Source organism: Zootoca vivipara, chromosome 10, assembly GCF_963506605.1.
Source record: "Zootoca vivipara chromosome 10, rZooViv1.1, whole genome shotgun sequence".
Lineage (NCBI taxonomy): Eukaryota > Metazoa > Chordata > Lepidosauria > Squamata > Lacertidae > Zootoca > Zootoca vivipara.
This window is the reverse complement of record NC_083285.1, coordinates 54,340,580-54,366,343: the sequence shown is the minus strand read 5'-3', so window position 1 is coordinate 54,366,343 and position 25,764 is coordinate 54,340,580. Positions and strand designations below refer to the sequence as shown.

The 25,764-nt window shown below is 45.2% G+C and overlaps 1 protein-coding gene across 2 annotated transcripts in view; it reads right to left on the bottom strand.

Annotated features, from left to right (window-relative positions):
• Positions 1-19,103: 19,103 nt before the first annotated feature.
• Positions 19,104-25,764, bottom strand: part of IQSEC3 (IQ motif and Sec7 domain ArfGEF 3) — a 44,712-nt gene continuing 38,051 nt past the window's right edge. Inside the window, exons 8-11 of one of the 2 annotated variants that reach the window (XM_060279969.1) lie at positions 25,249-25,410; positions 23,335-23,427; positions 22,675-22,718; positions 19,104-20,249 (exon numbers count right to left, since the gene is read on the bottom strand). In XM_060279969.1, the coding sequence (XP_060135952.1) occupies positions 19,812-20,249; positions 22,675-22,718; positions 23,335-23,427; positions 25,249-25,410 (737 nt within the window). In that variant the 3' untranslated portion in view covers positions 19,104-19,811. Of the gene's footprint in view, positions 20,250-21,426; positions 22,592-22,674; positions 22,719-23,334; positions 23,428-25,248; positions 25,411-25,764 lie in introns of those variants that run through there. The other variant, XM_035127827.2, reaches the window with a different exon arrangement.

Sequence of the window (25,764 nt, the reverse complement as noted above, 5' to 3'; positions counted from 1 at the left end):
AGTGCAGTATCTTGTTTCCCAGAGTTGCCATATCCTGTGGGTTTGGGACAGTTATTCACTGCCTGCCTAATCCCAAGGAGCAGTGGGAGCCAGGAGAACTTCTGTAATTTTGTTTATTTATGAGCAACAGAACGACTCAGCGTAGCATCAGGCAAGACCGACGTTCCAAGGAGTTCCCAGCTATGGAGAGAATCACACCAAGAGTGGGGAGGAGAGTTTCAATAAGAGATCAGGTGCCTCCAAGACAGGCCACACACACTGGAATAGTGACCAACCAGAAGGATACGGGTAATGCAGAAACTGAATGCTGGAGTCGACTTGCAAATCTGTTGGGAAAAGTCAGTCATGGCATACACACCACCAAATATTTAAAGCACATGGCTTCCCCCAAAGGATTCTGGGTACTGTAGTTTGCTAAAGATGCTTGGAATTGCCACTCTGCAAGGGGTAAACTACAGTTCCCAGGATTCTTTGGGGCAAGGCGCGTGCCTTAGATATATGGTGTGTATGCAGCCCTAAGTGGGCACAAATAAGTATGCCCTTGCAGATGGGCCCACCATCTCTTAATACAAGGGATGAGGGTGTGGCCTGTCTCTTCATGCCCTGGGTCCACACCCAAGCATTGCCATAGCCATGGTCTCCCTGGCTCAACCACCATTGTTTGAAACCCTCGCTTGATGGTTTGTCTCACAGAAATCTGTTCGCTGACAACTGCAGCAAAAAAGAAGAAGGAAAAAGGACAACACGCCAGGCAGCCTGCGATTTGTAGCCAGGGAAGACATGTGCAAGGAACAATGAGGCAGAGCCAAGAGCCCTTATTAAAGAGCGCACTCAGAGATAAAAACCCAAAGCCATCTGTTGCCGTGCTGCATTCAGTAGAGCTGGCACCGTAATTGCTAGCAGAGGGAAACAGGGAAGAGATTCCAGATAAACACAGGAGGGCTTTTGCACTTAGTATAAGCTTATTATTACAGGCTCAGGAGGAGAATGTGAACAGTGGCAGGGTGGAACGATCCCCAGGGAGCAGATTCTGTCCTTGGCTCTCCTCTCCTCTACAACTTTCACCCCACATATCTATGAAGCTGGTGGCATTTCCACATGGCCTGAATAAATGGACCAGACGTGATGGGAAGGATACACAGTACCAATATCTGGTGCAGCCTTAGGCGCATTTTTATGTTGTGAGCTGCCCTGTACTCTTCAGATGAAGGGAGTTATACAAATTTAAATAATAATAACAATAGTGCTTTAATGCTAGCATTTCCAACTGAGAAAGGGTTTCACTGATTCCCAAGCTCTAAGGCAAGAGTGGGAAACCTTTAGCCATCCTTGGCCATTGGCCATGCTTGCCAGGGCTGATGGGAGTTGTAGCTCAGCAACATCTAGAGGGCCAAGAGTTTCCTAGTCCTGCCGTAGGGCAAGAAATTGCCATGTTCCAGCCTGGCCTGTCCTTCAACAGTTGAAGGGTAGCAGGAAGAGGCTGCTCTGTGGTTACAAAGCACAAGCAACCGATGAGGCTGGCCCTTCCAGAAGTCTCTCTGAGATGCTCCTTTCAGGACAGAATCTGGTAATCCTACAGATGCGGTCTGTACAAGGGCTTCTCTGTTGCCAATTCAGGCAAGAGGACAGCCCTCTTTGGGCATTATAATGAAGTATTTAGTTACCACACTGGGGGGGAATAGCATGTATGTATGTACATATGTATGTACGACAATTTCATTATAAAAAGTCTCTAAGCAGTGTGCAACAACTAAAAACACAACAGTGCAAATACAGTCATACCTCAGTTTAAGTACGCTTCAGTTTGAGCACTTTCAGTTTAAGTATTCTGCGGACCCGTCTGGAACGGATTAATCCACTTTCCATTACTTTCACTTGGAAAGTTCGCTTCAGGTTAAGTATGCTTCAGGTTAAGTACAGACTTCCGGAACCAATTGTGTACTTAAACCGAAGTACCACTGTATGCAGTATGGGCTGGAGTGCCCCCAGCTTGCTCCCCTTGCCAAATCGCCCTCCCTTTCCCCCACTCTCCCTTTCTCTTTTCCTCCCCCCCCCATTCTCACCCCCTCTCCTCCCCATTAATTTGCAGCAAAGCCATTGACTGGGAGAGGGTTAGGTCAGATGAGTGCCAGCACCCAGCCGGCTGCTATTGGAGAAGACCGAGAGGGGATTTGATAGCATACTTTAAACACCTGAGGGGGTGTTGCAGAGGAAAAGACTTGTTATCTGCTGCCCCAAAGGGCAGGGCTACATCTAAAGGGGTTAAGTTCCAGGGAGGAAGTGGTAGATTTTACTTGAACTTTAGGATACTTTTCTTAAGAGCAGTTCAACAACAAAACTGATTGCCAGTGATTCTCTAGCTCTGAATGTCCTGTACAGGCTGTGACCATTTTGTGCACTTACAATTGACACACAACCACTGATGCGTGGGTCCTTTTGGAATTGAAGGGGGGTGGAATGGGGACAGAACAGGGGCATAATGCAGTGTGATGGACAGGCTTATGCATGCTCCACTGTCACGCATGGCGGCCAAGAACGGAACCCCTATTCAAAATGGTCACTTCCTGTAATGAGCAGTGTGTTGGGCTGCAAAGATGCCTTCCCTCTCCATTATGCTGGAACAGAAAGGTCTCAGATATGTGTAGAGTTGCCAATATTTCACCAGCTGCTGATCCTGTGCAGTGTCATGCCAACACGGGCAAGGACTAATGGGCAATGTGATCTCCGCATTGCCAAATTCTGCAGGTCAAGCTGCACAGACTGGGGGTGTTGCAGGTTTTATTTTTTGCATCCCTAGACAGGCAACATCTCTCTAAAACGATGGATGTCTAAGAAAACATCTGCTGAGCTGTTGGTTGCATTCCTTGCACTTCCCAGAGCCGCAATGGAGGCTGGCGCTGATGGAATGTCACTGCAACACTGAATTGAGTAACTGCCAAGAACATTATGACGGTCGCTGCTATGATGACACCTGTCACTGCCAATATGTTATTGCTACACCACCACCAATTCACCGCCAGACTGTTTGCTAGGTCATCGGCACAGAAACACTGTGGTGGCTGTTAATAGCTTCCTTCTCACATTGCAAGGGTGTCTGCTGTGCTCTCTCAGATCTCGACAACGCACACACAAATATATTGCTGGGAAGAGGCGAAACCACGATGTCTCTTAAAGCTCTAGGAAGCAAAAAAAGAAGAAGAAAAAGCAAGCCCTAGGAAGTCCCACCTTTCTGGCTGTTGGCACTGTGGTCTTTAGAAAGCAGTTGAATGTTCATAGTGCAAACACAGAGAATTAAAGTACCACTGCTAAGCCATCGGGGTAGGAAGAAAGATGGCTTGTCATAAGTCAGTTTGAATGAGCTGCTTTGAAAGTGGAGATGGATCCTGCATCTTTAAGTGTTTGGAGGAAGAGTCATTATATGGCAGGCAAAGCTTGTTGTGCAGGAGATAATGATAAAAGAGACAGAAATCCCACCCTCCTTTGCACCTAGTGTCAGGGGTGGAGGAAGGGGGGGTGCAGTGGGGGCAGGCTGCCTCTGGGTGTCTTCGCTGAGGGGGGGTGACATTTGGCAGTTGCGGGCAGGCGGCGCGCCAAATATTCATCGGCGGCTCACTCTGCCCATGCGGGCGGCTCACTTTGCCCCTGGCTGCAGGGCGCGCATGCCGCTCTGTGCACCTGAGCGGCTATCCTGCACCTGGGAGGGCACACTCCATGCCACGCCCCCCTCGGGAGCACACACCGCCCCCTCGGGAGTGCGCCTGCCCTGGGCAGCTTGGGCATATGCTCCGCCGCTGCCTAGTGTACTGTAAATCCACTCCAATGCATCATTATTATTTATTAAATGTCTATACCACCCTTCATCCAGGATCACAGGGCAGTCTAAAAGATAAAAAACACAAAAATACATAACATAGCAACAAACAAAAACAATACCCCCACCCCAACAGTATTATTATTATTATGAAGGTTCATAAAGATGTCAAAGCTCATTAAATAAAGCTGGCATTTTTTGTTTTTGTTTTTACTGAGCCCTGCTCTTGAGCTTGTAAGGGCAGTTTGATCAGCAGACACGAGCAGGGAATGATGTTTCTCCTCCATGCTGCAAAAAGCACTTGCTTATTTCCCACAAGGCGAACTTATGTTCCAGGCAGGCTGGTTTCTTTTTTATCTGATCAGTTGGCAACTTAATGTTCTGGGATTGTATAATTGTATCACTTTCTAGTAGAGATTGCTTTAAATAGGAAGTAGGGGAAGGAGGTTGGCGGGCTTCTAACAACTTCCCTCTCCCCCCAGTAGTTGTGTGCCCAAAATTGGCTGTGTGAATGACTCAGAAGCAGTGCTTTGCATGGCTATGCAATGTGACTGCTGGATGATCTCTCTCTCTCTCTCTCTCTCTCTCTCTCTCTCTCTCGCAAGAGCCACGCAGCCTCTTGTGACTTCCTCCTCCTCCTGATGCTGCTGATGCTCTGCTTCGTTCATATTCATGGAACAGAGGTGGGGGTCAGAACAGACCACGGAGCTGCAGCTCTTCTCACTCATCACAGGCATGTTTTGAAGAGGAGCTGAGATGCCACTGGCAGAGGAGGAGGAGGAGGAGGAGGAATTCGATTCAGCACCCGTTTAAAGGCGGATTTATCAAACTCACACTTTCTGAAACAGTGCACATGAACGAAACACACACACCTGTCAAGATTCGTATGTATCTGAATTTTGCAATGCAGTTCTCCAAACAACCAATTGCCCCCCCCCCCAAAAAATATGTGCATATATTGGGGGAAAGTGTGCATAAGAGTGAAGGTAGCAGTGAAAATAACATGCAGGAGTATTAGGGGAAATTGCAAAAAATGTGGGCATTAGTCTAAACGGTATATTAAAATCGTGCAGGATGGGTCTATAGGCTGATTCCATATAGACGGTTGCTTCTTTTATTTCTTTCACCGCTGCACATTCGAACTGCTGCAAATAGGCCCTTGCTTTAAGCAAGCATGCCTTCAAAATCTCACAGCTCCAGGAAACTCTACAGAGGTTGGACGCAGCATCTCCAAAGGGGTCACTACTGTTAACTATATGTGCAGTAGGATTTTTGTGTGCCCACACACACAGTAGAGATGCCTGGAAGCAGCTGAGAACCTTTTTGGCCTGGCCCTTTCCCGCTGTCTTGCACAAGAATCAGAAGATGCAGTTTCCCTCTTTCCATGAGACAGTTCAGCTTCTGTGAACTGCAAACGCACCCGAGTTATTTTTAAAGGTGCGTCAGCTTCTACGTCTGCATCAGCAAGAGAGAAGCATCAATGGCAGTTCCAGCAGCAGCACTGGCTCAGGGGAGGGCTTGAGCTGGCAAAGATCCCAGGCTGCTTTCGGTGTGGACTAAAATATGTGAGGCAGTTTTTTTGGGCGGGGGGAGGAGTCACAGAAATTTATGTAGGGCTAGGGCTGGAAGGACTATAAAAGTCTCTGATCCAAGCCTAGGCACTGTGGCAAGAAAATGAGGGAGGCACATCGGACCAGCCAGTGGAGTCTGACTGGCTTTCACCACTCACCAAGGGGTGCAAATTAAGAGTGGTGGAAGAGCAGTAAGGGAGGGGAGGATCCAGTGGCTTGTGCCTTGAGTTGTTGTCTGTATCAGTATCATAGAATCACAGAATTGCAGAGTTAGAATGGATCCCAAGGGTCATCTAGTCCAAGCCCCTGCAGTCCAGAAATCTCAGCTAAAGCATCCACGACAGATGGCCATCTAACCTCTGCTTAAAAACATCCAAGGAAGGAGAGTCCACAACCTCCCAAGGGAGGTTGAACAGCTGTTGAACAGCTCTTACTGTCAGAAAGTTTTTTCCTGGTATATAGTCAGAATCTCCTTTCTTGTAACTTGAAGTCATTGGTTCGAGTCCTACCCTCCAGACCAGGAGAAAGCAAGCTTGCTCCGTCTTCCATATTTGGAGATGGCTATCCTATCTCCTCCCAGTCTCCTCTTCTCCAGGATAAACATACCCGGCTTATTCAACCCCTCCTCATAAGGCTTGGTTTCCAGACCCTTGATCATCTTGGTTGCCCTCCTCTGCACACATTCCAACTTGTCAACATCCTTCTTAAATTGTGGTGCCCAGAAATGGACACAGTACTCCAGGTGTGGTCTGACCAAGGCAGAATAGAGTGGTAGTATGAGTTCCCTTGATATGGAGACTATACTTCTGAAGAAACCGTTTAATGCCTATATCTTTAAGCAAATCTACTTTGTAGTCATATCATTCCTCAAGGGTTGAGGGTTGATACAGAGCGCTTGTAGGCAGTTCTTTTGTATTGAGTCAGAGAGCTGGTCCACCTACCTCAGTACTGCCTACACTGATTGGCAGTGGCCCTCCAGGGTTCATAGCTGCCAAGTTTTCCCTTTTCTCGCGAGGAAGCCTATTCAGCATAAGGGAAAATCCCTTAAAAAAAGGGATAACTTGACAGCTATGCCAGGGTTTCAGGTAGGAGGTATTATAAGCCCTAACTGGAGATGCCATGAATTGAACCTGGGATCTTTTGCATGCTAAGCATGTGCTCATTAAAGCAGATAGGGTAGAAAGGGAAATAGCTTGCTCTTCTCAAAGCACAATAATAATTCAACTTTAAAACCCAACTAATAACGCAACCCAGTCATAAATCTTTAAAGCTTATCTAGATGTGATATTCATAACGTTCCCCAAGCTGAAGGTCAATTGAGATGTTAACATGTCAGAGCAGATATAGCAGACGGGGAAACGACTCACATCTGGACACATATTCATAACTCAACCTAGCGGAGGACATGACTTTCTATGTTACGGTAAAGGAGACAACGGGCATGGGGTGTGGATGTCAGCCTTCCCACAGGTCTCATAGTGTTAGGGGCTTCTTGCAGGGTCTGCCTGTATCTATTGTGACAGCTTGACATGAGCAAAGAATAGCCAACAGATACTGCTAAGGGCTTGGGCCATTTTCCTCCCTGTCCAGACTTGACTTAGGATTGCGCCAGTTCATGTTGGATAAGGCAATCAATGGTTCCTGGCCATGAGGGCTGTGTTCTCCACTGTTGGAGGCCAGTTTCTGGGAATCACCAGTGGGGAGAGTGCTGTTGCGCTCAGGTCCTGCTTGTGGGCTTCACCCAAGCATCTGGTTGGCCTGCTCCAGCAGAGCTGCTGTTTGCACAACTTTTTCCATGGAGATGGATGGTTTGCATAAGGATATGTTCAGTTTCCTTCTGTTTCATTGCTTTGTGCATCTAATGTACCTTCCCAATTGCACTTATGCATAGTCAGGCTCACAGCCTGAAATGAACTCCAGAGCATATGGATCTGACAGTGAATGAGAATGGTGACCTGCTGACTCAGACAAGCATAGTGAGTCTCTTCCCTACCAACACCTCTGAACATATATGCCAAGTCCCGGACTGCAGAATCCGGGACCAGCAGACGAAACTTCCGGTGTCACTTTGCCCATCTATGGGCACCAAAAATGGCCGCCGCCGGCATCGAAAGTCGCATCTACGCATGTCCGGAAGTGCGTAGACGCAACTCCTGGTGTCGCTCTGCCCATCTATGGACACCCAAAATGGCCGCTGTCGACACCGGAAGTCGCGTTATGCACTTCCGGACATGCGTAGACGTGATTTTCGAAGCCGGCGCCGGCCATTTTCGGTGCCCATAGATGGGCAAATAAGAAGAAAAATTAATGGCCACTGGCAGGAGAATATAAGGGAGAATAACAGGAGATGAAGTGATATGGGGGACTGCCAGGAAAAGGTAAGAAAAAACGGGGGTTTCCCGGAGAAAACGGGCTACTTGGCAGCTATGCCTCTGAATGATGCAACATTCAGGTCAGCCCTCAAGTTACTTCATGGTGACTCCTCCCCCCATTTATTTATTTTTCAACTACGTGAAGTGACTCATGTTTCTCCATATGCTGGCTGCCAAGAGCCCAACCTTCATGATCATCACTGTAGCTCAGATCTGGAGCTGCTGCTGCTGCAGTTATCAGTGTCATGCAGACCCATGGGAAGATGGCTCAGGCTGCTGGGATTCATAGTCAGCAGGCAATGTTAAGTCATGGGAGACCTCATGTGACCTCTTCACCATCAGCACTATTGTCGAAAGAGCTGAAAGTAAGATGCAGATGACAGGCCAGTTGGAAAGTGTTTTCCGGCAGGGTGAGCTTATTGCCAATAAGAATCTGAGGGCACTAAGTCTCTCATTCCACCAATGTGGCACTAAGTCTCTCATTCCACCAGTGCCATGGAATGTTCTCTTTACACAATGGAATGTTCTCCCCCATCTCACCTCCCCCATGTGCCCCCTAAATCTGTTTGAGGGGTTCCCCTGACCCTCTGGAGCAGATTTGTGTAGCTTGTGTAGCTTGTGTATCAGAAGACACTGGGAGATACAATCCCATTTTTCACTCAGCGTCGCCTTGCTGGAAGTGACCTAAGAAGCCAGAGAGTGAAAGTTGGGGTGAAATAAATGAACAGGCATAGTAGGTGGATGGATATTTTAAAATCAGTTTCGGTTTTCATCCCTGAAACTGACTCTTACATTGTCGTCCACAAGAGATATATGATTGTACCAAATTCACACAGGCATTTGTGGAAATCCCTGCATTGTGAGCAGACAGGTGTGTGGGTTGCAGTGGTGAAGCCACACGCAGAAGACTTGCCATTCTCTGTTGTGTTCTCATGGGGAATTTTGTGCTCCCAGTTATCAATTCCCAGCTGGGGCTAGGCTGTAGCCACATTCTACACCTACTGTAGAAGCTTCTAGATCGCAGTTGAGTGCAAGCACATATATGTAAAACAAAACGTAGTTGGCTAGTTTCTAGGATATGAAGACTGAACCTGACAAAACACTTGTAGCTAAGTGGAGCTGTTGGCAATTATTCCTGGCCATGCTCACAGATTCAAATTAGTACAACCTACCCACTGAAAATAGTAGAAATTTGCCTGGTTCAAGAGCCATGCTTCAAGAACCAGGTGTGCACTGCACTGCAATCCACGCAGCTCTTAACCCTGGCCTTTGACACCCAATAGATACGTGATCCCTTTTGACTGTTTTTAAAACAGCTGTATCCTGCCCTTGAAACCTCATGGTGAGGGGCAGGTGAGAAATTGAATTAATAATAATTAAGTAATAAAAATGGCAACAATAAATCAGAGCCAGATTAGCTGCAGCTAATTTAAGGGTTACTGAAATGAATGGTGAAAACTAGTTGCAACTACCTTGTCCCATTGATTTCAATGGAACTTAAGTGCATCTGTCCCTGTTCTGAATTGGGACCATGACATTTCACCTACATGAGTGTACATTGGTTTGTGTGGAAACTGTGTCCACCATCACTGGAAGGTGGTTAAGGCTGCAGTCCTTATACACACTTGCTTGGAAGTAAGTTTAATACAGTGTGGCTTTCTTCTGAGTAGACATATATAGGATTGCACTGTAAACTGTCTATAGATGTTCTGCAATGCTTGTGACTAATTGGCAGATAGATTTCAGGTTGTGCAACACATTACGGTAATCAAGTGCATTATGGTGCTTCAGGGAATGATAATAGCGAAGCTGCCCATAGAATTATTTGTAAAGAGCTCCTTCATGTTTACCCTCACAATTTCCCTAAAACTGAGTGACTCTCATTGACTGGATTCATCCGCTGGTGACTTGAAAGGGAGGTGCAGCTGGTACATAAATGTTTGGCAATGTGTTAACATTAAGAGAAGAACTGCATTCAAAGGAAAGCAAAGGCAAACAAATGCAAACAAAGCTCGCTGTGAAAGGATACCTAGACCCTCTTTCTAAAGAAACCAGTGCACATGCCATGTGGATTTTCATATTCAGACCACAGGGCACAAGCCACTAGGTAGCTGTCAAACACAATTCAGTTGAATGGAAACTGTGTAAGAGCACAGGCCCCTCCTATGATCTTGCCCTCTAGTACAGGGGAATGAGCAGCTGAGGTGCATAAATAAGAGGAGGGCTCCGTCACATCCTCTTCCTCTGCAGAGTTTAATGAATCCTTTGATTTTTCTCTTAGTTCTCACTGAAGAGATTTGGTGGGTGGGATTTGGTGGAGACGACTCCATCCAGAGTTCTAGATTTTATTTCAAGGGCATTTTCACAGGTGTATCCACAATCCGATGGATCATGTCCATGTGTTAAAAGACTCCTTTTAGAGGGTTTGGTAAATGTCAAGCCTACGGCTTAATAAAGGTATCATTCCACAAGGGAATCCAATCTGCAAAGTTCAGTGTACTGAGAGATCATTTGCAAATAATGATGCACTTTTCACAACTGGAGCTGGTCTACTGTCCCAGTAATCATTTTAATTGTACGGCTGTGTCCGTTATGATAACTTGTGGGGCGGGAGGGGGGAGTGAGGGGCCATGTTTCAAGAACACCCTTCCACACGCTGCTTGCTTCCAGCATTGTCCAAACTGAGAGAGAGAGAGACCACCACCTTTTGGGCACAGAAATCCTGGTGCCACCAAACATTTGTTACTCAAAGTAAGCCCCCCAGCCCATGTGCATTCAGTAGTATTGGGGAAGGAGGGGGCACAGGACATGATGGAGGCAAAGAAGACAGATTTGCACAAGTGACATATCTCAATATAATTTCTAAAACTCTATTAATTGAACAGATAAAATACATCTTGTCTATTTCTGTTACAAAATATTAGCCATTTGGAGTCTTTGCTAGATGTGAGCACACCGCTGTTCCCAAAGGAAGCTTCTCTTGTACAGCAGGAAACAGGTACAGACAGACGGACAGACAGGTGCTCTCGAATAGCCTACACACACAGGTAAGTAACATTTGTTTTCTTGCTCGGAGAACAGAAAGAAAGATTCGGTGGGATGTGCCAAGTGACAACTGAGTGAAGAGGAATGGAACGAAAACAGAGAGATCTTTAAAGCTTCTGAACCATGGAGCAGTGAAGAGACAATGGGCTTAGCAGCCACTAGAGAGTAACAGACATCACTCAAGAATTACTATCAACAGTTCTAGGCTCTAGTCTGGCCTCGTTGGTGGGTTCACAGGAGATGGAATATACTATGTAGGCCTGGCAGAGCAACATATTGAAAATTCTCTCCTGCCCCACAAACTGCTATTTCTATTTTTATTTTAAAGGCAGAATCTTCCTGGCAGGCATCAAATCCAGAGATCCAAGGGACACTGATTGTTTCAGATATCCTCTAAATTCCCAAGAAGTGCTGCTTCAAATGTGATGGTTATAAGGTTAGGCTAAAAAACCAACCACACCGGTCCCTATAATAACATTGCTGTGGAGTGGAAGCTGTTAGTGACTAATACTGCTTTCTTTGAGGAGAAAAAAACTATGATGTTTCTGTACCAGTTTGAAGCCTAAACACACACACATATATATATCTGTAGGAGCTGAAAGGAGGTGGTGGTGGGGAAACAAGGTGAAAACGCAATTTTAAAATATGTCCTACAAGATCCTACACTGTAATAGACAGAAAGTAATGGCTCAAATCATGATTTATTTTACATTTCAAATAGGGGAGGGAAAAGTAATCGAGCCTTTGCCCTACATTGATTCTCCAGACACTATCGGCAGCTTCACTGATTAAACAATATCACATGGAGAAGCTGGGGAGGAATTCTCTATCCAAGACACATGAGGTCCTTCTTCATTACTGAGCCGGATGGATCACAATACTGAGCCGGATGGATCACTCAAGTGGGCCAGAAACATATCCACTGCAATAATCCTACAAGCCTATCTACACTGCAGACTTTACCTATCATGGCTCTTCCCAAAGAGACCCAGGAATGGTGCCCCTTCCACACATACACACTTTATAGACTAATAGTGCCCAGGACGAGGAATTTAATGTTAAATCAGGTTAACTCTGTAGTGTAGAATTGGCATCCTTTATGTTAAAAGTTTTGCAAAAGGCGCATGTTATTGCAACTCTTCTCCAGCTCTCATCACTTAATAGGCATTCCTGATTTCAGGTGTTGTAGCTCTTCAAGGGGGGTGGGGAACTTGCAGCTCTCCAGTTCTGGCTGGACTCCAACTCCCATCAGCTCCAGCAAGCATAACTACTGACCGGTGTAGTAGTACAAAACATCTGAAGTATATTAGGTTGGTTGGTGAAGGCTGTAGAATGTCCTTCATTTGGGCCTTGCTGGCTGGCTGCTGGGAGTTGTAGTCCACAACATTTGGGGGACACTGGGTTCTTGAAGGCTGTCCTAGAGTGTCCCTCATTTTGGAAATGCTTATTCATCTACTGTAGCCGATTCCTAAATTAAGGCTAAACAGCTACTTAATTGGGATGGAAGAGTGACTTGTACACAAAGGTCATAATCCAGAAATACATGACTTTACATCCTGCTGAAATTAGTGTGTGTGCATAACCCCGTACTGCGATATGCCCTAAGAATATGATGAGATGATCTTACAGGTCTTTAACTGATGGAATGCATGACCATCTTCTAGTCTTAATGAGTGATTATTCCATGCCTACCTCCATAGTGTTGCATGGATAAAAACCATCCCAGCTTGACTATTTCTCTACACAACTGCTGTTTGCTTCTCTTTTTAAAATACAGGATAAACCAAAGGCAGCAGCAGCTGTCAGCAATGTGGCATGGCTTGCAGACTTTCTTCAAGCAAAGCTCCCCGCTTGCACTTGTGACCACAAAGGAACCCTACTGTTCTCACCCACTGGGAAAAAAACGCCATCGCCTAAGTCTGTGAATTGCTTTGGGCAACATCATCACACATAGCAAGTGGCACATCAGGTTCCGAAATCCACCACTCATTTAATATGTTTTAAACTCCCATCTCCCTAACTGCACACAACACTAGAGATTAGATGGACTGCAGTTGTATATCTGGGAGGGCATTGGTGTGAACATTTTCTAATAGCTAACCAACCAGGCAATTGTGGCCTTTTAAACACAGACTTTAATTAACATGGACTTCCAATTAAATACTTGTGTGTCGTCCTCAAGAAACTCCCAGTGTAAGTATGGGACTACTAGACCTCAATTTTGAAGGTGATGGGGTATGCCTGATTCTCTTTTTCAGTACTATTATCTCATGACTTTCCTAAAGCACACACTTCCATATGACACAGTCCTGAAACATGAAGACATGTAGGTGTGGCCACAGTCATCTAGAAACTCATGTAAAGGCAGTCTTTTTGAGCCTGAACCCCTCCAGATAATGCTGGACTCCCATTCCCATCAACATGTCCAATTGCCAGGGATCATGGGAGTTGTGATACACAAAATCTGGAGGGTACCAGGTTATGGAAGGCTGACCTGGGGTGTACACTGAGCATAATGGAAACAATGTGTCTTTGGTTTCACCCACGGCAAATTAAGATGGGCCTAGCTTCGAGAAGTGCTCAGTCAAACACCAAAACACATACTTGCCTATATTATGGCTGCCATTTTCTCTAATGGCCATGGCTAATATCTGCCTAGGCTAGCCTCCCCCAACCTGGTACCCCCCACACTTTGGATTGTAATTTTGGATTACCACTTTCATTGGCTGCGGCCTGCGGGCATCATGGTCAATGATCAGGAATTATGGGAGCTATAGTCAAATATCTGGAGGACGTGATGTTGGGGTAGGCTAAGTTAGGTTGACCCAGATATGCTCAAGATTTAAGAATGGCCTGTAAAATATGCATATACAACTAAACACAGTTGGTTATAACAGAATGTATCTGGCAACCATTTAGAATAAGTAGAGATAGGCATTCCACATGGTTACTCATTATGGTTCTTCGGTTCACAAGCACTGATATTCAGCCTTCAGTGCTCCAAATTGGAGTGATTTAGTATCCAAGCATTTCACATAGAAAATAAGTCCAAACAATTGCACAGAAGTCAAGGCCCAACCCTTGTAAATGGAGAACATTTTCTGGTTCAATAACTTGAGCTACATATGGTGTTGAGCTCATAGTAGCCTTATACACTCATTCTTCATGGATTTAACTTGACTCAGGACCACAGGCCCTAGAAAAGGCATCCCCAAACTTCGGCCCTCCAGATGTTTTGGACTACAATTCCCATCTTCCCCGACCACTGGTCCTGTTAGCTAGGAATCATGGGAGTTGTAGGCCAAAACATCTGGAGGGCCGCAGTTTGGGGATGCCTGCCCTAGAACATACTTGAAATTTGTGAAATAATAATACTAGCAATTAGGGACAGAGAATAATTTCAGGAAGGAGGGGAGATTGGATAATAGCATCCTCCCTGCTCAGAAATCCCCTAGCCATTATGAACTACAATCTCCTGTTTGAATTTTGCTTGGGTGATCATCTCTCGTTCCAGTCCGTACTTTCCCCCACACTTATCAAACTTGGGGGTGGGAGAGAAGCAGGGGGACAGGGGATGGGAGACGATGACATCAGCCAAGACTAAAACCAAAGTCTGTTTCCAATATGCCCTTAGTACTTAATTGCAGTTACCCAGAAACTTTCTTTTTATAAATAATATTGGTTGCTCTTTTCCTTCCTTCTCCCTGCTCCCAGCAAGTTGTATGTTTAGGGAACTGTGTGGGTGTGTGGAATAAGAATAAAAAGCCAGAGAGGGCTGCTGGTGAATGGATTTATTTCTGACCTTTAGAGAATTCATACTCTGGACCCTGTTTCCCCCAAGGGCCACTGGGAGGCTGCACATACACCTTACCTCCCAGGAAGAATGTCATGGCAAAGGAGAGACCAAACTGGTCCCATCGATCGTCCCGGGAAGGAGCAGCTGCTCCCAATGCTTGCTTTCCCCTCCCCTCCCCATGTGTTTTGCCTTTTCCATCTTGTATTGGGGACTGCCATCTTTTAATATATGGACAGTGCTTAGGAAATCTTAGATACCTTAAACCTGTTAAATCACCACCCCCAAAGGCTCAGGAATACCCACTATTTGCTCACAGGGCCAATCAAACAATCAAAGTGAAGCAAGCTGATATTGGGGAGAATGAGGCAGGATAGCTCAGTTGATAAAGCACAAGACTCTTAATCTCGGAGTCGTGGGTTCGAGTCCCACATTGGGTGAAAGATTCCTGCATTGCAGGGGGTTGGACTGGATAACTGCTGTGGCTCCTTCCAATTCTACAATTCAATTATTATATCTCTATCTCTATTCAGCAATAGAATAAATAAATAAATAAGTTTATTCCAGTCAGTGCAGTCAACACTGAGCTAGGTGTGACTAGAGTCTAACTCAGTATAAGGTAGTTTCTTATGTTCCTATGATCTGATATTTTAATACAGTCATTCTCAATCTCCAGGACTTTTCAAGTTAGAAATTAAACAGAATAGAGGAAGGGGAGAGGTTGACATCTGAGGCAGAACGTCCTATGAAGCATATCTTCACATCATCCCAAATCTATTATTAATTACCCTGATCTCTCTCTCTTCTCGGAACTTCATAGACTGCCATAAATATTTCATCCCAAAAACAATTATTTCATCAAATACTTCAAGGTTCCTGTAGCCGATTTGTGTTAAATGTCAAGTGAAATTTAATTTATCTAAACACACCGATCCACCTATGCTTTAACTAAGGAACTGTGCAGAAACGGACATGCCTTCCAAGGCTGCAACAGATGCCAAGAGAAACTGAACAGAGAGACAGGTTAAAAGTTTGGGCCCAAACATTTCAATCATTGCTCCTCTTGGCAAAAAGCTTTCCATTAAGGGGAAGGGGTTGAATTGCACATTACACTGTATATTGCCTCCATTTCTCTCCCCCCCTCCCCTTAAAGGTTGCCAATACTGTGGGAGGGGAGCTTCACAGGTGTGTATTAGCTCAGCTTTAATTCTTAATTCTGCAACATCATGTCTCCTGTCTCAGAGGCCACACCTGGGCTACACAAATTTCCATGCTGTAGTAACAGGACATGGGTGACAACAGGGCCAAAGCAGGCATACTAAACAGGGACAGCCCTCCCATTAAGCAAACTGAGAGTGGCAGTCTGATTTTTGGCTGTCATAAAAATAGGAATGGATCCCTCTGTCAGTTGATTCTTGCAGTTTCTCAATCCTAAAATCAGTTCTCTGCATTTCTGGAGCAATTTTCAATGTGTGCATTTTTTTATGCATACAGTATATGCATTTTTGGACCCATGACTTGGCTGCAGAACTGCATTACAAAATTCAGATAAGTGTGAAGTTTGAAGGATGGCTGTGTTCCTGTTCCTGGACTGCTTCAGAAAGTTTGAATTTGGTAGGCTTGCCTTTAAATGAAAGCTGAATCGAATTTCTCCCACACCTCTAGCAGCAAATCATTAGTTACTTAATTTATTACTGCTGGATTTTCATTGCCAGAGAAGGAGAGGGGGTGCTGGTGGGATTTTCTGCCTCAGATACCAAAATAACTTGACTTGACTGTGGCATTAGGCACCTCAGACAGCAACTGATCTTGGGCTGGTCTGACTTGAAAATGAAAATGAAAACTTAACAAAACACAACCAAGAAAGATGCCTTGGTTCAGAGAAAGTGAGCAGGAAGGAAAACCCTTCTCTCCCTCTCATAATACTAGAACCTTGGCTCATCCAATGAAGCTGAAAGGTGTGAGGTTCAGAACGGACTAAAGGAAAAACTCCTTCACACAGAACATAACTGAACAAATGGAAACTGCTACCACAAGAAGTTGTGATGTCCACCAACTTGGACAGCTTTAGAGGATTAGACAAATCCACAGATAAGGTGACTGTACACTAGCTCCGGTATCAGAGGCAGTAGACCTCTAAACACCAGTTGCTTGAGAACATGACCAAAAGAGTGCTGTGGCAGCCATGTTCTGGAAGTTTCCATGGGCATTTGTTTGGCCACTGAGGAAACAGAATGCTGGTCTAGGTGGGCCTTAGTTCTGACCCAGTAGGGCTCTTCTTACATAGGGATTTTAAAGACACACACACAGAGAGAGAAAGAATATGAATGCAGTTGAAACTCAATTTAGCACCACTCAGCGATAACATTTTGATCTAAGTCAGTGGTGGGGAACCTTTTCCATCCTGAGGGATTCGTTCCCTTCTGGCCAACCTACTAAATGCCAGTGGTAGTTGGGGCCTGAGGCAAAAGCTGTAAATCTAACTTTTCTATGATAGGCCTGTTTCTATCCGCATCGATACCATACATATGGGCAAGCAAGAGCCATTATTAAGAGTTCAGGGACAGATTCCAGCAAGGTAGAAACACATGAGGAGGCTGTGAAGAAGGGCCAAGGCTGAGGTGGGGGTATAGCCTGGAGGAGGCCTGAAAGCCTGTGTCCATCCCACACCCCTGAAACACGCCATGTCCTGGATGTGTTAAAGAACCATCACTGGGCCATAAAACCGGGTATAGAAGGCATTGCCTTATTCCTCAGGCCCTCCTCATGTGAATAAGCCTCATAATGCCCAAAGCAGCAAGTGTGCTGTAAGCAACCACTTGACATAAATTCGCACTGTAGCTCTAACTCGATGGTACTACACGGGTGTCTCTCTGCTACAGCAGGGCTCCAGGCTTGCCGGGAGAAGAAGCCATCGAAACTGCTGACTCCTGTGTTTCTGCTTCACATGAGAAGTGAAAACCCAAAGCTCTCTTTCTCTCTCTCTCTCTCTCTCTCACACACACACATACGCACGCAGTCTTTAAAAATAAATAAATAAGAGACTTAGAACTTGTTCTGCCCTATTTCCAAATCCTAAAGTTGATCTTCTTAAGCCTCACAGGGAAATACGAGTGAGCAAGAGCAAAGCCCTTAAGCTAATTAATACTACTTCCCCCCCTCCCCATCTTTGCGCGCGGGGAGATATTTTTTCTAAAAATACAGCCATAGCCCATTTTAATACCATCTTTCTGCACGTCAGCATCTCTGGAAACAGCGAGGAGCTGAGATCTGCTTTCATCTCCTCCCTCTGGGACTCCCCACCCACCTTGCCATATTTTGGGGCCGGGGTGGGGGGGAGAGATGAGGAAAGAACGAAGAAGGGACCAACCTGGTGTTAATGAGTTTGTGCTTACATGGCTGGCTACAGTGAGACATTATCAGAGCCTGCTCTGAAAGGTGGAATACAAATAATTAGCAATAAACAAACCCTTAATTCACTACAATATGATTTGTTTACATGTTCATAAAAGAAAAAAGAAAAAAGAAAAGAGGCTTTAGATAACTAGTTGCTCCTTGCCTCTCCTCCGTACCATTTCGGCAAACAGGATTTCGTTTCATCTTCTTGGAAACGCTAAGGCAGGTTAAGAAGTTCGATGCGAGCACACAGAAATGTCCAAAGCATGACTCAACGTGTATGATGTGTCTACCTGCCTGTGTGAACATCTATTGCTGATTCAGGATAATGTATGAGACAGAGGGAGGCCAAAGGAAACAGGAAAGCAGAGAGGAGAACCTGGAATCTGCTCTAAAACAGGGACACTCATGGCATGACAGGGGGAGGGCTGCAGATGCTACGCTGCTTCTCCCTTGCCCTCTTTGCCCTCCTTTCCTGGGGATGTCATATGAAGCCCAAAGTCACTTGAGGTTCTGCAAATTGTTTGTGCACCAAAGATACAGGTTCTGTGTGAAGGAAGCACAAATGTTAGTGGAGAGCCTATAAAGGGGGTGGGAATTTCTGAGGGGTGGGGATAGCCTTCCTATTGCCAAATTAACCCTGTTCTGTTTCGCAAGATACCTCGTGGACCTCCTACAGACTGCAAAGCGGGACATAAATACAATAAATAACTAAACACACACACAATTTAAAAAAAAAAAAATATGCAGAAGGCTCAGCCTGTCAAGATGATCAATCTGAGAAAGTGGCCATGTCAGGAAGATTTCGAGATCTATTCTCTGCCTTCACCCAAACTTCCCCAGATCTGCCCAGGTCTTCCTTTAGTGAGCAGGGTCCATACGCATTGAACCATAAAGGTGTGTATTTACAAGTGGTGCATTTCTGATGGCGTCCAGCAAAGTTTTCTGAGTCCGATGCAGAAGGGGATTTTTTTATCTCCAAAGTGAGGCCATCTTTGTGTTCAGCTGTAGCATGAGGTGGGTGGGGAACAGCAGTCTCCAAATTCCGCTTTCCCTTCCTTCTCTCTCTCTCTCTCTCTCTCTCTCTCTCTCTCTCTCTCTCTCTCTCTCTCTGGCTTTCCTCTTCCAACCAGCTTGCTGTGAGAGAACAAGATAGCCCCAAAAGGCAATGAGAAGAAAGTGTGATGAGTGGCACAAGTTTTCAGCTCCAGTTTAGCAAGCTGCAGTGGTGGCGGTAGCCGCAGCGGTTCCTTGGCCCCAACAAGGTGGACTATCAAAGTCAGTGCTCTCCCCATAAGGGAACTCAAGTCAATTTTGGTCAGAAACCTGGGAATGGTCTGGGAATGGTGAGAAAACAAGGAAGCTGAAGAGGTATGGAAAGAGAGACAGGAAATGGAATGGAAAACAAAAAGCAAAGAAAGCCAAGTAATGCCTGTAAGAAACAGTGCGGCAGAACAGTGCCATGTTTGTTGGAAGGGAGGTAAATGTACACGGCTGAATGGATGGAAGGCTGGTCAGGAAACATCTTCAGAAACTCTCAGGCAGTTTCCACAGGTTGGCCCCTCACAAGCAGAACCAATCATTCCAGGAGATATGGTAACCAACTGTAGTTCCCATAACAGCGTGTCTGTTGCACAACCTGTCGTTTACTTATCCTTCATTATTATCATTTGGTTTTCTCACACGCCTTTCCCCGACCCCCTCTCCCATTTGTTTGTTTTTCAGTTTTACTAAAAAATAAATCACAAACTAGATTTTTCTTTGAAGACCGAAAAAGGGTCCCATGGTAAGTCTGTGCTGTTTGGCTAGTGCTGGTGGAGCTGCTACACTAGACTGCGTGAGCCGCTGGAATACCGGCGCCTCTGAAGCAAGGAGCTGGGGGGACAGGTCTGGTGCGGGTGGTTGTAGGGCGGCGGTGGTGGCGGAAGCGGGGGCTGATGGATGATTTTCACCGGGGTCCCTTGGAGCCCGCTGCCTAGACCGCGCAAGGGGGTGGAGCTGCAGGAATCAGAGGACACGTAGCGTGTCAGAGTCTGGTTGAGGGCCGGCTCCATGCGAGCGAGGCACGGCTTGTCCAAGACTATAACTTTGACAATCTGCTGGCACTGCACAAGTGTCCCTGCCGAGGCAGGGTAAGAGGGCACCAATGCTGTCTCCAGCCTCTCCCGTGGCATGTTAGGATGCGTGCTGGGCTGCATTCCACTCTCGAGCCCCGGGACAGAGTTGTGCTGGTACGTTTGAAGCCTGTTGTGAATTGACACCTAGTTTAGAAACAGTCAAAGAAGCATTAAATGTTACAAGACTTCTTCCCATCTCCTGCTATGGGCTGCCCTTTACCCGACCACCCTCCATCAATGGACCTCCCCCCCCCATAAACCACAGCCCCACCATCAGCCCTGAATCACCTCCTCCCCCAACGTTGTCCTCCTTCCACCCTTCTTTCCCACCTCCCCACAAGCACAGCCCCTGAAAAGTTCCTTCTAGAAAATAAAGATCCCCATTACAGCAAAGGCGGTGATGCTGTTTCCACATACAGCACAACCTCAACTATCCAGATTGAGCAAACGCAATCAAATTGTGGCACTTTGAGCAGGTCAGGGAGAGATTTTAACTCTACAAAATGAAGGCTGCTAATGGTCTGGGCCCCAACTGCCTCTTATTCCAGGAAGAACAGCCTTATTGCTTAGGATATTCATTTTGTCAGTTACATCCCCCCCATTTCCCTTTTTTTCCTGTTGTTATGGTACTTAAGAGAATGAAAGCAATTGGAGATAAGGGCTCTCTTATTTTTGCTTTGTAGTTATAAAGTTCCCTCTTTGACTGAGCTCTGTTCTGCAAGCAGAGTTCCTACGAAACCCCGAATCATCATGCAATCCATGGGCCAACAAGGCAGAAAGAGGGGAGGATAATTGAGGTTGCACATCTTTGCAAGGAGGAAAAAAAATGAGATTTGCTGATGCTCAGAGAAAGACTTGAGCTCTTCCCAGCTCCTGTCTTTCCAAGCAGGAAGGTGCACACATGACTCACTAATCTGTTTACAAAAGGAGAAAATTAAAAAAGGAACAGGGACGAGAGAGAGAAAAAAAGCAGAAATCTGACGTATTTCAGCAAATTTGCAGCTCGCTCTGATCCACTTGATGATTTGCAAGTGAAAGGTAATGGTTTTACACACGCCAAAAAGGAAAAGGAAAAAAGTACCCATCTAGCTTGTACAATGGTTAAAAAAAGAAAAGAAAAGAAATCTGATGGAATGGCAGCAGATCAGGTAGTCTCAGAGAAAATGGAGATGCTCACTTCTGCAGAGGAGGAAGAACAGGGGGAGGGGAGGAAGAAGGGCTTGAAGTGTCTTTGAAGAGAAAGCCCACAGGGTTTCCCAACATTAGATTGAAAGCAGGAACTAGGCTGGAATTGGGCTCCCTATGGAAAGGGCTATTTATGGTACAAGGGGGGAAACTCCTAGAATAAAGAGTTTCAGAAGGGCACAGCTCCCCAGGAGAGCAGGAGGAAACTAGGAATGGGAAGAGAAGGATCTCTTCCACAACGGACAGATCTGGGGCCCTGTCTGCCTGATTCTGGAATCACCTGAAGGAACATATATTTGTGAACTGTCTCCTTGGAATTTTACACCCCTGAACTGAAAACCCTTCATGGAGAAATGTTTGCAGGCCCAACAGCTGTATATGAGGCCGTGGAGATGCCCATCCCTCCTCCCCAGCAGCAGGAATGTCATCAGGGTGATGAAATAGGGTTTTATGAAACCAGCATGAACTGGGTCTGAGGAATTATGCCTGTGGCAGCTGGGTTTTTCCCAGGCTGTTGAACAGAAAGCTGGGGCGTGGGTGTAAAATGGCCTCTGTGGAAAGAGGCCTAAATCAGCAAGAAAGAGGAGTTGGAGCTGGAAATGGAGGCTGATTGAGGAAATGCTTGTTTGTGAAGAACTGCAGCTCCTGCCCCTATGTCAAGTAACACTTGCAGGGAGATGGAGCTATCTACCTGGTGAAAGAGGCTTGGGAAAGGACAAAGCTGGGGCAAACGAAATATTCTGGATATCTCTCCCAGATGACAGCTTTCTTGGTGAGCTGAGATCCACAGAAAGACTCCCACAACAGAGTCCTTGCTCCCAAATAAGGACAGGCAAGAAAGTTCCTCCAACAACCCTCCCCAAATTGGGAAATGGTTGGCCTAAGCTTTCAACCTAAGAAGAGTCCCAGTGAATATGGGAAATGTTTGGTCTATGGAAGCCTGTGACGAGGGGCCCAGTGTCTAGGGCAGAAGAACCTATGAGGGAAAGGTCATAGCAGTGAGTTTTAGCGGGGGGTCCTGTGATGGCGGTGGCCTGCCAGCGGAGTTCACCTCATCTGTGTCTCTGATTTCTCCTGAAAGTGTGTTGGGTGGGGATGAGGAAGGAGCAGGTTAGTCTCCAGAGTTCGGGCGCTCGCTCCATGAAGGATGTGTTAACAGTTATTGAAACGGCTTGAAAAAAAATGCTTTGAAGTTTAATCTGGATTTGAAAGTTGTATTACCCGTCCTAGCAGTAACTTTTTATTGTATCTCTGGAAATTGGTAAAATTGTCAGTCTGGCAGGGGAGGCATTGATTAAAACCTGAGAAAAGAAACAACAGAGAATGTAAGAAGAGCTGAACTGAGGGAGAATTACTTACCTCAGCTGCTGTGCGTTCTACTTACCTCCACTGTGCTGTCCGGAACCTTCTCTCCCAAATCTCTTTTGGCTTTGAAAATAAAAGAGACCCCCTTCCTCAGTGATGAAAGGCAATATTTATTTATTGACTTATTTATTTAATTACAATGTTTGCATGTTGCCCAATAACATAAAGTTCTCTGGGTGGTTTACCATGAATAAGCGTACAAACAATTTAAAATCAATGAAACAAATCAAAAGTAGCATAAATACAGCAAGGAAACAAAAACTCTGACCCCACAATTAAAATACAGATTTGATAACTGAGAGGTCCAGACTGCACAAGTTCTTTAAAATGTCTGAATGAACACAAAGCTCTTCTCCTGACACCAAAAAGAACACACAAAGATGGCATCAGGCGAATGAGTTGCTTAGGCCAGGAGTTTCTAAACCCAAAACATTCTTGAACACTGTTCAATGTTCTATACATTCTGCATCTGTCTGTCCTTCCTCTCCCAGCTAGCTACTGAGCTAGCTACTGAGCTACTGAAATCTCATTTTGGAAAAATGGTTTTTTTAAAAATGTTGATTTTTTAAAAAAAATGTATTTTAGCTTCTAGAACTACAGTTCCTATTCTTGCATGCCAAGTCTAAGAGGATTAGCTAAGCTTCAGGAAGTGAAGAAGAACCCAGAGAAGCAGACTAACCTGTTGGAGATCCTTGCTTGGATTGTATTTCCATCTGAGCTCCATTGGACTTTAAGGAAAGGTTCTTTGTCCCATGTTGCTTCTCCAGCTCCCCTGAGATACACGGAAAGAACATTTTTAAAAGAGAGAATGGAGACAGAACTAAAAAGTAGAGCAGTAAGACAGAAAGACAGGAAGAAATGGAACAGGAGACAAGCAGAGAAATAATGGTTAGAGAATGTGTATTCAGTGCATGCACACGCACACGCAACGGGTGTGTCTATTCTGTGCTTTAAAAATATTAAACATTTTAGCCCTGGAATCCACATTCTGTGCCAAGGAAACACAAATTCTACAACCAGTATAAATTATGCACAACGAACATATTCAAAAACATTTATTTGGCCTGAATGGAACGGCAAGGCAATGAAGCTCTGCATCCTGGAGTTCTCAACTATTCATCTGTATAGCACTATCCATTTATTCATTCCTACAGCTTGTAATCAGCTCCTCTGTGAATAACTGAAGCCAGATTTGGGGCATTCCTTAACTATCTGTTTGGGATAGGAGGAAACACTGTAGGAAGCTGGCTATGGAGCAGTTCTTTGGGAGAGAAGAATCTGGTAGGAAGTATCACAGGGGAACATTGCAGGATTTTGTGCATCCAGGCAAGACAGATAATTAGCAGGCAAATTGGGAATGTACTTTATAGAGCTGTGGTTCTACTCCCACATCCACCCTGCAGACTTCTTGAAAATTACTTCAGGACTCAGTGGACCACTTAATAATGATAATGATGTTGTTGTTGTTCCTCCACAAATCAAAGCACATGAACAACTCATGTTTAAAAACCCTTAGTATCTCTTTGGTGTGGTGGATGTATCTGTTTTATGGATAAAGTTATGCTGGAGTTGTCAATTTTATCAAGGCAAAGTGCAGATATTCTCAACTGTTCTGCACCCATCCCATGGCTCATCCCAAGGATGAGTGAATCTGTTGGTTTTGGGTTTTCTCTGTTTCTCTTTTTCCCAGACTTAGGTTCAGTTTTCCACATTTCCACACCAGTTGGGGGGGGGGGGAGGAGAGAGAATTACATCCTCATGAAAAGTCACCAGCAGTTTAGCATGAATGTATGCATTTTGTATGCAATTTTGCCCAATAAACCATTTTTGCAAAGCAATCTTTCCTATTGCAATGCGTTTTGTATGTCACTTTCACGAATATAGGCATTTTAGAAACCCTTTACCCTAATGTGTGCATTTTTGTCCACATTATGTGGCTTATTGTACCCACATAGCAGCATCAGACAGAACAATCCAGTTTATACACTCACTTTCTAATAAAATCCCCCACCCCCACCCCAAGAAGATACAGCCAGCCCTCCACCCTCATCCAGCTCCACAACCAAAGGTGCCATTTTGAGTAAGGGGCCATGATAGTTTACATCATCTCTGGTTATTCATTAGGAACATTTTATCTCGGGCAAACTCACCAGTTCTAATGCTGAGAAATTAGTGCTGCAAAAAATTAGGTGTAGCTTGCCCTAGATGCACATGCCAAAGGTATGAATCTCATTTCTTGCAAAGAATGGTGCCTGATGATCCAGTATTGATAACATTTTTTATAATTGTTTCGTAGCATAAACAATATTTTAAAATCACAGAAATATTCTTAAATACACCAGCTTTTGCATTTCCATTTCATATTGAATATCTTCATTTTCATTTAATATTGACTAAATTCATTCCCATTTAAATTTGCAGATATTCAAGAGAGGACCGTTAAACCTTGTTGGGACGCCTGCCCCCCCTCCCCCCTACTGAAATCTGAAATGACACCCCTGCTAACAACAGACACAAAAATACGCAAGACACGGACATATGTACATACAGACAGAATGACTGCATGGAGTCTGGGCCACGCTGGGAGCCTTACATTCAATTCGAATCTGTTCTAGCTCCATCACCTCTGCTATTGACTCTTTTAGGTCTTCCACAAATTTCTGCATTTCCTCGGCACCCAGAGCGCAGAAATGGAGTACCTGTTTCTTCTCTGAGCCTGAAAGAGGAGTCACCAAGGTGATGCCATGCGGGTAATCTAAAAAAGAAGAAGGAGAGGGGACATAAAACTAGTGTTGTGGGTTCTATACATTAAAAAGGCTGAAGCAATCTGAGAAGGGACCATAGCTCAGTGGCAGAGCAGATGAGAAAGCCCCCGTTTCATTCCTGGCATCTCCAGTGAAGAGGATCATGTGACAGGAGACGGGGATCCTTGCCAAGTCAGAGTAGACAGTCCTTGGTTAGATGGACAAGCAGCCTGACCTACTTATTAAGGCAGCTTTCTACATAATCCTACTAATTAGACTAATTAGTATAATAATAAACACAGCTAAATGCTGCCAGGTTTGTTCCCGCTAAACAAGAGGATTGGTTGGTCCAGAATAAAAACCTG